This window comes from Molothrus aeneus, chromosome 11, assembly GCF_037042795.1.
Source record: "Molothrus aeneus isolate 106 chromosome 11, BPBGC_Maene_1.0, whole genome shotgun sequence".
In the NCBI taxonomy this organism is placed as follows: Eukaryota; Metazoa; Chordata; class Aves; order Passeriformes; family Icteridae; genus Molothrus; species Molothrus aeneus.
The window spans coordinates 12,206,874-12,218,875 of NC_089656.1; the positions used below are offsets into that span (position 1 = coordinate 12,206,874).

A 12,002-nucleotide genomic window follows, 5' to 3' on the forward strand; every position below is an offset into this window, starting at 1 on the left:
CCTGTAGAGATTAAAAATATGGGGTTAGGGGCAGGGTGGGAAGAGTGGATTTTTCTGGTTTTGCTCTTGGTTTTATTTTTTGCTTTACACATTGGCAGCAGTACACTGGTAAGGTCAAATATGGCTTTTGCAAAACAATGTCTAATGAAAACATGAAAAAGCACAATTGGTTCAGGATCCAGCATCCTGATATTTTCCAGTCAAGAACAAAACAAAACAAAAATCAATATGATCTACGCTTTGAACTGGGTAAGCCATGCATTCCAAAAGACCTTTCTAAAGACATTTAACCTCTACAAGAACGAGACACTTTGTCAAGTGTAAACTCTTAAAAACTAAACACAGAAGAATCTGAATGACTCAAACATCATTTTCCACTTCAAATGCTACTGAGTAACTTTCGCCCGCGGCTGCAGTAGCTGAAGTGATACTGGACTGTCTTCAGAATTAACTGCATGCCAGGAGCAGCTTTGCTTCTTTTTACACAGGTACCTTAGTAATTAAGTAAGTTAACTGCACAATTTTTGGTTTCACTTTATCTTTGGCATAGGAGATGCCATTTTTCAAATTAAAAAGGACATGCACCATGCTGCATTCCAACAGGTTATGCTGAAAAGGCACATTTGTGGCTGCCTGGGTGGCAAGGGAAGACTTCTTATTTTGCAGAAGGCAGGGTGTTGAGTGCAGCATCCTTTCCTCATCCTCCAGAGTGTTCAGTTAGACCAGGTACAGTTGCACACAGCGGCTGCCCAGGAGCTGTCCATTTCTCTCAGCCACTGCTTGCTTAGCTAGATCCAGGCTTGGAAAAGTCACCAACGCCTCGCCACTGGGCTGCCCACTAAAGTTGTAAAGCATGAGGATGGAATCTGCTTGGAGCTGCAATGGTACAAGAAGAAAAAATAAAATAAAAAAAACCTATTAAGACCAGCAACAACACCTGGAAATTTAGTTTTTAATGCTGGTGCATTTATTCGTGCATATGGCTCACTCCACTCCTGTGTCCATGGTGAAAACATTCTGGAAGTTAAGAATGGGAAGGAGAAGGAATCAAAGATTAAAAGAAATTTTAGCTTGGCAAACAGCAGCAGCTCTTACTCTGCTGGAGTGCTGAATATAGCGATGTAGACATAATTCTGTGCAAAAATTTTTCTAGAGAAGCAATTGAGATAAAAGGAGAGAGCTAGATGTTAATAGGAGGTAAATGGAGCAACAAATCCATGCACTAATAATTCTTGTACTATGGGGACTACTGGCCAAGTGACAAAGGCTTTTAAGGCATGTCAATACTCACACACAAAGTTTAAAAAAAAACCCAACACACATGCCAAAAATAAAAGAGCTGTATGAGTTCTGTGTTGGGAGAATGAGCTGAACTCAACACAGGTATACAGTGCAAGGAAGATTTTCCAGAACAATTAAGTAAAATTTGGTGCAAAACTGAATTAAATAAATATTTATTGTAATTTTAACAAGGCTAAGGAAAAGCAGGTTAGCAGACAAGATTATTTAGTCATTGGAGTTGATTTCTACTTTTGAGGCATTTGCCCTCATAAAGTCTTAAAAGGCAGTTCCAAATTGCTGAGTTCAAAGTAGACTACAGTCAGCCCTATTGTACCCCATTCATTTTCCGTAAGATGCAGGAAATTCTTCCAAGCTAAGTTTGAACTCCAGGTTACTGGACAGAAATGAATCTCAGTGAAGTTTCACAATGAGAGACTGAAGGATCAAAAGCTCAGCATACAAGGTTAGTTTTTTTGAAAAACAGTGTCAGACAAAGCAATGCTGGAAAACCAACCAGTTTTATGAATATTAATTCAAGTTATGTTCATGTGACATATGTTCTCTTGAGTTTATAAAAGATTAAAATATTTAAGTGTTTCATTACTGTAGAACTTGTGTGTGTCTGGTATACTACAAGAAACAGCAGACGTCTCAGTTATTACCAATAGCATTTCATTCATGTATCATATCATATATCACCTTTACATTCAAACATATGAAAATAAATCAAGTGCATGCCAGAGCTTCACTCACCCAAACACTGAGCAGGCAGTAAAACTATTCTTAAAATATAAGCAACAGCACACTTTAAAAACCAAAACCATGCATAAGGCAGTTAGTACAAATTTTCTATCATTTCTTCTCAGAGAACTAAAGTTAGTCAAGAAATAGCATGCAGAAAGAAATCAAAAAACAGATAAAATACATAATCTCTAAATGGTTTGGAACCAATCTTGTTTTATTTCAGAGTAACCCTCTCTCAAAGAGAAAGCTGTACAGAACTTGGGTTGAGCTGCAAATCTGAGCTAAAAGATGCTCTTTGCTATTAATCCATATGGGATCAACCATTTACCATCAGTCCAGAATAAAACTTCAATATTTCAACTCAGAGTCAGCTGAAAACACACATGGAACACAGTTATAGCTCTGAGCACAGAGGAGAGCTTTAAAAACATAGTTTAAATAGCAGTATTGGTGTAATACCAATGTAGGGATCTAGAAACTCATGTTATGAGAGCTGCATAGAAAGTTAGCAGAGAAGTCTACACATTCTGCAAGCAATTTAATTTAAAGAGCTAAATGGACCCCTTCAGTTTCATTTTAAGACATACTGGGTTTAAGTTCTTATTTATAGATAATTCTAGAGAAACAGATTTTCTGTATGTAAATGTGTGTTTTAAAATTAGACTCAGATTCACACAAATATTTTTCATGGATTTTTTTTTTTACTCTCTAACAGTGGTACCTGTACAATACTACTTTGCACCACTTAGAATTCAGACTGAGCTACTCCATGAATTAGCCAAAGACTGTTTCCACATCATACTTAGCAGAAACCAGCTGCTGATCTGGTTTTCCAGTTAATCACCAGACCATGCAGCCCATCTGCTCCCTACAGATCCTACACGAGAAAACAACTAATTTGAAAACAACTGAGTTGATGATTGTTAGTGAAAGTACATTTGTCTGTGAAAGTAATTCTCTCAAGGCACAGTATGTGACTGCCATCTTTAAACTGAGAGATTGTTCTGTTTTTTTCTCAAGGAAAAAGAAAATGTACTAACTAATCAGTAGCCTTTTGAATGGAATACAGTAGTAGTGTGGCATCTTGTAGTTCACATAGGCCATAACAAAATTTCTCTGAGAACTATGTGTAAGGGCCAAAAAATGCAGGCAAATTTACTGTTGGCAAACCTAGTTAGTTGCATTAGAAAGTCACTATACCCAAAAAACCTCTTCTGGAAAAACGAATGTAATAGTTCACATTGCATTAGGGAGATCAAGAAGGAGACATATTAATCTCTAGCCAGTTATATGGTACAGAAAAGACACAGCCAGAGGTGTGGGGGTTTTCACACACACATTTGTATGTGCTTTCTAGCAATACCAGGGAGAAAAAATAATCTTCTATGACTTTACTAAGAGAAAAATACTGGACTGAAAGGTTCACATGAGATACAAGCATTAACAAACCCTTCTGGAAGTTGAACACACCATCTGAGCAGAACCAGGCAATCACTACCTCCACCACTGCTGCCCCAGCAGCTACAGATCACAGCCAGCCCATTTCCTTGGGTTAGTCGATTTTTGAAGCAGGAAGACTAAAACCAGGATCCCAATGCAAGCTTCTAAGGGGGAAAGCCACAAGCAAAGATCTCTGTAGCACCAAGCCCTTCTTTCCCTTCCCATTCACCTCTGGAGAGCCAGGCTCTGGCAGTCACATCTTACCTTCTTCAGAAGTTACAAAGTTACAAACAGACCCACTCTTTCGGTGCTTGTAACACACTCCTGGCTTGATCGCTCAGCTGAATTAGGCCATTGTAGTCATCAGGTGCATACTACAGTACAAGTGTGACATGGGACAATCAGCAAGAGAAGGAATAGTCTGGCACAGCAAGCCACACAGACCATCATTTGCAACCACAATTAAGACCATCAGCTGTAACAACTGGCAGGAGACACTGAATTGGACAGAAACTACTTTTATGTAAGATAAAACATACATTAATTGCATTACTGGTTGTAGAAATAAAGTAAATGTTTGTGGGCAATGTTCTAAACTGTGTATTTGAACTGCTCCTTATCAAGGAAGGGAAATAGCTCAGACCATGAAGCGCTCCTTTTTTCCTTCTACTCATGAGATGGCAGCACCAGGTAACCAAACTCCTACATTTTCATAAGCACAATCACAAACCCAGTAATGGCTCTCACTGGGACAGATGAGCATCTTCCAGCCTGCACACTGAGGTGAGGGATCAGAATAATTGTATGGATCTCATTCAGATCTTTTATGCACTCATGGAAATGAAGTGCAGCTTCTCTAGGGAAGAGTGAAAAACACTTAAGCTGCAGATAATACTTGTACTCCATAGACTACACCGATGTAATGAAAGAAAATCAATGCCCCAGCATGAATGCATTCACAAGATAAAAGAGCATTTATGCTAGTGTAGTGTATTTCTACATTGGAAAATAAAATAAACTGCACAGTGTAACTGCATCATGACAGATTTGTAGAAGTAATATATTAAAATAAAAATAATGACTGCACAGAACAGTCACACTATCAAATTAGAACAAAACCCTCTTATATGAATCAGATCTAAGAATTCTTTGAGATGCTGAATATGAACAGTAATCACTCATACTACTGGCCTGGTACAAATAAATATAGTCAGGAAATACATCAATATGAAATATTGTTCTTAGCACATAATCCTTCCAAATCACATATCCTGGGAAGGGACTGAGCATTCTTACACATGCTGCGAAGATTACTTGAGTGGTTCCTGTAATCCAGAAGACAATAGTGTTTAGCATAACCTGAGTTGTAGAATATCTTTTCAGTGGCAAGAAGAGTTTCCTGTCTCCCCCCTAACAGACTAATGCTTTAGATGATTGCCAAATGCACACAATGTAAATGCACTGTGCTGCCTTTCCTTTGATATTTCTATGATGCAAAAAGTCTCCTGCCAGCTTAGGGAGAAAAGGGGCGTATTTGGGCATACAGAACACATATCCATCCAAAGGGAAGTTGAAAAGAAAAACACCAACCATCTTGTACACACCTTTCACAGAAAGCAATAACCAATAGCCCAGAGAGCACAAAAGAAAAGAACCCCCCAGAATTTTACTACTGAATTCTAAACCCATTCCATTAAGTAAAAGACAAATATAAGAAGTATTTTCTAGATAGTCTCTGCCAGGGCAACCAGACTGTGCAAATATTAGATTTATGAGTTCCCAGACCTGCCCTTGAAACAAATCTACAAAATGTAAGTTTACTCTTTGGAAGGAATGTCTCAAGATAGTACATACTTTAGATTATCAGTAGATGTACAGTAGGCAAAGCTCTACAGTCTTACTCTTGTAAGGGACAGCATTTCAGAAGTTACACTTGAAATGGAATAAACAATGTAGAAAATATGAAAGTTATAAAAATATCCTGTAAAGAGTTGTCAGAGCTTAGGCAAAGACCTAAAGAAAGCGAGAAAGAAAGAAGAAAAATAAATTCATCAAAAGACCCAGAAATAGAAGTAGCATCTAATCACACGTATAGGTGAGAGACTGCAGTCAATTAAAACAGAAGCTGTAGGACAGTAAATTCTTCAAATAAAATGAAAACTACCCTAACTTGCCTGAGTAGGCACATGATTGTGAATCTTTCTGATTCTGTCTGCATTTCAGAACCCATAAGAACAAAACAAGAGCATCCAACCACACAGGACCAAACCAAGGGTAAACTGGTTAATAAAGATGTAATACACTAAACATCCTCCTTGAATTTTCTTTTTCTTCAACCTATTTTATTTCTTTGTACTTCTCTTGCTGAGAGAAATATGGGACTGTCTTCCCCTCACAGACTGTGCACGGATTTAACCAGGTCACTAACCAGTCATTGATTTCCATTTCATTTTTGCAGTTCCTACATTGAATATTCAAAGCTCAGTCTAAAAACAGCACAAAAACAGCAATCTAGAGAAAATAACCCACTGCTAAAAAAAAACCAAAAAACAAAAAAACAAACCCGGCATTGAAACTGTAAAATATATTTAGACACACTCCAACTGGGAAAAAACAGGAGCAAATGATAGAAAAGGAAAATATCATGGGCAAAATGGCCACCTCAGGAAGGCAGCTGCAATTCTTGCCCAAACTGCCCATAAACTTTGTCACAGAATAGTTCCCAAAGAGAACTCTCAGACTCTGGAAAAAAGTCTAGCTAGACTCAGCCTGGAAAATAGAATCAGGTTTGATGGTAGGTAACTGCAACCTTGAGCACAAGAGTCAGGAGAAATACCCTACAATGGCTTTGCCCCTAGAAGCACATCAATTTTACCATAAGACTGCCAAAACAGACACCCACAAATACCTGAATTCTGTGTGGAAGAAGATACCACCTGAACCTTCTGTGCATCAGAGACTGAAACAGGTAATGCCTGTTCCAAAAATACAGAGGGTGCCACTTCAGTCACTTGCTTCAAGCGTGGGAGGCAACAGACAGAAACTGTAACCTCTAATTTACTGGTCCCAGTCTCACAATGCTTTCTCCACATTTCCAGGTGGGAGATAAATTTAGGAATAAAGCAAAACAAGCAGTGTGCTCTATTCTGAGAGTGTGGGGGTGAGCATGGAATAGTGTCTGTATTGCCAGATGACTTCCAACCCCAGTAAGTGGGAATTAATTCTTCCTCTACCACTTCCCCTTTCCCTTCCCTAGACAGAGGGTGCCATGCCTAGGACTGGCACACAGATGATGGGGTATCCCCCTCTCAGACTGCAGAGAATCAGATTTCAAAAGGATCTTAAAGGAAATAGAGAATACTTCTTTGTTTAAGCACACATTTCAGAGAAAGAAACTCCTAATCCCTAAAAAGTCAGCAACAATGAAGTCTGTTGTCCTGATAGAGCAGAGAAATGTTGTTAGTGCCCTTGGAATTTAGCCATCCATCCACTTCCCTTCACTTCCTTATTACTGTTTTAACCACAACTCACCCTCCTCCCCTCCACCAGCAAGCCTTAAATTCTGTGTCTCTGAAGAACACTATTTATTTATTTATTTTATGCTTTTCTTATGTAGAAACACATACACAAAGAAGTTCTTACATTTCCATCCCAGCCTTTTTCAGCAAATTCAGGGGGCTTTTAAAAAGTTCAGATGGTGACCATGGCCCCTAAATCTTAGTCATCTTCTAGTTTGTAGGGGGGTTTTTTTTGTTGTTATTGTTGGGGTTTTTTTTTTTTTTTGGTTTGGTTTTTTACTGCTATTCTTACACACAAGTTACCTAAATAGCAAATCTGCTTTCTAAGAACTAATCCACAGGGTCTTTTCCAGGCAGGCATGAGTTCACTTCACATTCATGCCAACCTCCAAGAAACTGGGCAAGTACTACTAAAAGGAGGCTGAATCCTGGCCAAGACAACAGCTGTGAAATGGTTTTTGGTCAGCTAAGACCACAGGCACAGCTAAACTGCATCTGCTTTTACATTAACCTAATAGCTCTTGTCACGATACCAACCCTGCCACTATTTGCATTCTCAGAAAAAAAATTTTTGTAAAACTGCACACCAACAAAAACCCACACAAAAACACACAAAACCCAAATCAAACAAACAACCAAACCAAGCCAAACAACAACAAAAAAGACAACTGAAAGAGAACCCTACCCCAAAAGAGTCTCCAGTATTTGGAGACTAAAATATTTTGCATTGATTCCTTTAGTGGCTAAATAGTAAAACCCATTAAGTATTTAGACACTAAATAAAGAGAAATAAAAATACTTCAGTAAAAAACTTCACATAGATTCATCACAACTGCTACCCCTGTTCAATCATTATTTACTGGAGTTCTCTCACTGCTTCTGCAGCTGTGCAGAGTGATGGTCTGAAGTAACACTGAGGAGTTTTGCTGGATGTTATTACTACATTTGCACCACTTCTTCCCCAGACTTCACCCCATGATATAAAATATGAGTTACTTTTCTGAATTCCAGAAGAGTCTCCTCACAATCCCATCCATGGATCCCTCGCTTCAACATAAAGCCCAGAGACCAGGATCTGCTGAACAGCTGGTGAATGGCACGGTGAGGGTTTTGTTGTTGTTTTGGTTATTTCAGGGTTTGTTGTTTCCTCAATGTGGTTTTTTTTTGGCTTGGATTTTGTGGTTTATTTTAGCTATCCCTTAGCTATGTATCCAGCACATAATTGAACTCAAATCAATGGCCCTATTGCTTTACACTACAACTAAAAAGCAGTTTAATGTGAATTACTGAATGAGAGAGTACTAGTATTAGCTCTTTTGAGGATTACAGTATACTACAATATTTTACAGAAAGGTGATGGGGAAAATTGCCATGTCCCTGATTTACTATTAAAATTCTTCCTAAGTTTTTCAATTGCCTAACCCAAGTTACAATAAATACATGCAAGCTGGAAGGAATTTTCAACAAAAAAAAAACCCAAGAAAACAGAACTACAGAAAGAAATTGAGCTGCTGAAACACTAAACAAGAGGCTAATAGTAATAAAATTACATGAAAATTTAAATGCTGATCTGCAGACTTTTAAATTATTTGTTTTTAGAAGCATGTACTGATGTTGAGACCAGCTTGTTGAAGCCCGTGATATCTCTTAAGAGGCAGGTCTGGTATGAAAAGTTCTTTCACTTAAGTAGCAACATGTGCACACATGCAATATACAGAGCCCATGAAGCCTGAAGGAAAAATTCAGAGGAGAATAAAGCAAGAGCTAAAACTTAAGCCCTGTTCCTTCCAGACAAGGACACACAAAGACAAAAATCACCCTTCCATTTCAGCATCTCCGATCTGGTTCCCAGAATACCAACACTGAAGACCATTGAATAGCAACATCAATTAGCTGTACACAGATTAAAACCATGCCCAAACCACTGATTATTATTAAGGGCTCACTTTATGAACAAGCAGAAGCATCGTACAATAAATCCTTGGGCAGCAGCAGAAAAATGAGAAAACAATGTGAAAAAGGGGAGGAAAAAAGAAAAAAAAATATTAGTTGTTGCTCCAGAGATGTAATATTGTCCCATTACAGTAAGTCACCATCTCTTTTTCCCCTGAAGGAATTAATGAGTATAAAATTAGTATTACCACACGCGGGATTCCAAGAATAATTCAAAAGAATTCCTGGTTCCTTGATAAGATTTTGAACCTGATCTCATTTGGACAGCATCTTCTAAAGAAGTCAAAGAGGTGACCAATTTAATAACAGTAACTGGTGATCACAGGAGGTTGCAGCAACAGAATATAGGTTTCACCTTGTGGCAAAATTTCTGTTCCTATAACCATTTAATTGTGCAATACAAACACCAGGAACTGGTCTCCAAATGCAGAAATGAGAAGAGCAAACTGAGCACGAGACACAAAGTTCAGGTTCACTAAACTGAAGATTTAACAAAAGGCAGAGGTGGTCACTGACCTGTTTCATGCAGGGACAGGTTCAGCCACATTTTTCAAAGGTACAGTTACACTTCTAGCTGAATTTCAATTTAGCAAATAAGCTTCCATACTTAAGGTTTTAATACATCCACCATCTATCCACCAAAACCCCCAGGGAGTTGAAAACAACTAAAAGGCAAAATATTGATGGCTAAACAATAGGATGAATGTTTATTGCTTCTCTGGGTATCATGAAAGCCACAAATAACTGAACTTGGTTTGAACTCTGGAAATATCTGTGGAACAAAAAGACCTAAAATACAATATGAAGTTTCTTTTTACTGTTTGTCAAAATTCACCACACTTTTTATGTGATAATCTTTATCCACTGAAAAATTGAGTATGCAGAACTGCTTTCAAAACATAAATGTAACGTTCAAAGAGAAGACACAACAGGTAGAGCATTGCATCTTCCAAATACTCAAAACTTGGAACATACACATTTAAGCATCTGTTCTCAGTCTACATTCATTTGCATACCAGATATCTGGCTCAACAAATTAAAGCTCATTGTCTTCTAAGAATATAAAGGTTAAAAAAAAAGAAATAAAGAAAGAAAACATACCATGCCTGAATGTTTCCTATTACCTCTTGCAATATCACTGTTATCCCAGAATGTTGAAGGACAAACATGCAAATATTACTGCCTTTTGACACAAATCACTTGTTCACTTGCAGTGGTTAGAGAGCCATAAAGAGGATTTTAGGTCCGAGCTTCCGAGTAGTACCCAAAAGGGCAGAGTTGGAACTGTGTAAGTGCCGTTACTCACAGGGGTTAAATACTCACCAGAACATATTCAATTACCTTTCCTTTTAGCAAATATGCCATGACAAACCATGGATATAGACATACTGTATCCTCTGAGACAAAAGGCAGAAGACATCAAATAAGGGCTGCTGGAAAACAGTGTTTATAGCTGGTGCCTCTTTTTTTGTTTTAAGACTTATCAAGAAGATAAATTTCTGTTTGATCACCTGAGAGCATTCCATCAGTCCATACAGACTGACCTTACCTATAGTATATTTGCTGTCAAAATGGACAGCATGGATAATACAGATTTTCTTTAGTTTGCAATGTAATACAGCTTTAATGAAAGATGCTCCTGCCTGTAACCAAAATTATTAGCAACTGAAACAATGTTTTACCAAGACATCTGTGTCTCCTTTTGCAAGTCACCACACCCAGCTCACAGCTCTCTGTATTAGAAATCAGCAAACTTTCAGTGTTGAAGGTCAAACACTGACCCTACCAAAAGGCTCCCACCACCAAGAGCCCAGGACTGAAAACTTCTGGCAGCCCCCACTTTCCTGTGGAAGCTCCACTCCCACTGGGGCTCTGAGCTCTTCAAACTCAAACCCCAAACCCAGACACCAAATGACTGCTTCCAGATCAGGATTTGTTTATTTAATAAGAAGAAAGGCAAATTTTGTGTTACTCTTCAGTCCGCCAGTTAAATATACAATAAGCATCTTGCAGTTTCCAAAAGCTCTTGCTGGCTCAGTTTGGCCTCCACTGATCAAAACTCAGAGGTCCAAAGAGGTCTCAAGGAGAGGGCTGCATACTAACCTGGTACCCCTGGAAGAAACTGAGTATCTCCTTCATTCCTGTGTTATATGGCAAGCCCTGCATCCGGACCAAGGCTCCAGGCTGGGGTAGAATGGGAGTGTGGGTGGCAGTGGCAGCAGCTGCCACAGCTCCTGGGGGAGCTGCAATGTACCCCACCGTGGTAGGAGATACTGGAGGGCTGAAAGAGAGAGAGGGAGCAAAATTGTTACAAAAACCAGTAACTGGTTCTACTAAGAATAGGCAAAGATGAAACCAAAAACTTAGATTTGAAAAATAATCCAAATACTACAGAAAAACAGAGAGTCCCAATGTGGATTGCTTTGTGGACTTTCTTAATTTCTCTTAGGCTCTCATGATCTATTTTTAGACAAGGGAGGGAAGGCAAAATGGCTAACATTTGTAGTTAAAGACATAAGGAGTGGCATTTGTTATTTCACAGGGGAGTAGGAAAAGTAGCTGCAGATGACTTGTTCTAAGATCGTTAATGAAAACACAAAGAAATAAAGGGGAGGGGTGTGCCATAATATGAAAAGGAGGAAAACACCCTAATCTGGCACTTCTGAGCCACAAAATAGTGAGTAATTAGCATCTCCATCTCTGGTCAGGGCCTATTTAGCAAATTGCCAGATACTCAAGCTAGCAAGTGTCACACAAGCCTAGGAGCTATCAGTGAACAAGCTATTTCCCCACAACCCCTGTACCAGACTTCAGTGACTCATGCTGATACCATCTGTGGAAGGGAAAAGGTGGAGATTTGCTTTCACATGTAAAAATGTTCTTTGGTCTCACTGATGTACAAAATCAAACCTAGTACACACCTATGATGAGTCTTTCAGCATGAAAACAGTATTGTAAGTAAAAGAACAAACTAAGAGGTGAGGGTAGAGGTGTGGATTGACACAGCTTCTTTCTCTTCTGGCCGAGAAATAGAACTGCCTTGGTGACATTGCCTCAGTGCCAAAA

General features: G+C 38.7%; 1 protein-coding gene across 1 annotated transcript in view; it reads right to left on the reverse strand.

Annotated features, from left to right (window-relative positions):
* Positions 1-408: 408 nt before the first annotated feature.
* Positions 409-12,002, reverse strand: part of ESRP2 (epithelial splicing regulatory protein 2) — a 41,380-nt gene continuing 29,786 nt past the window's right edge. The window contains exons 14-15 of the mRNA XM_066557430.1: positions 11,040-11,217; positions 409-876 (exon numbers count right to left, since the gene is read on the reverse strand). Coding sequence (XP_066413527.1) covers positions 718-876; positions 11,040-11,217 — 337 coding nt within the window. The 3' untranslated portion in view covers positions 409-717. The remainder of the gene's footprint in view (positions 877-11,039; positions 11,218-12,002) is intronic.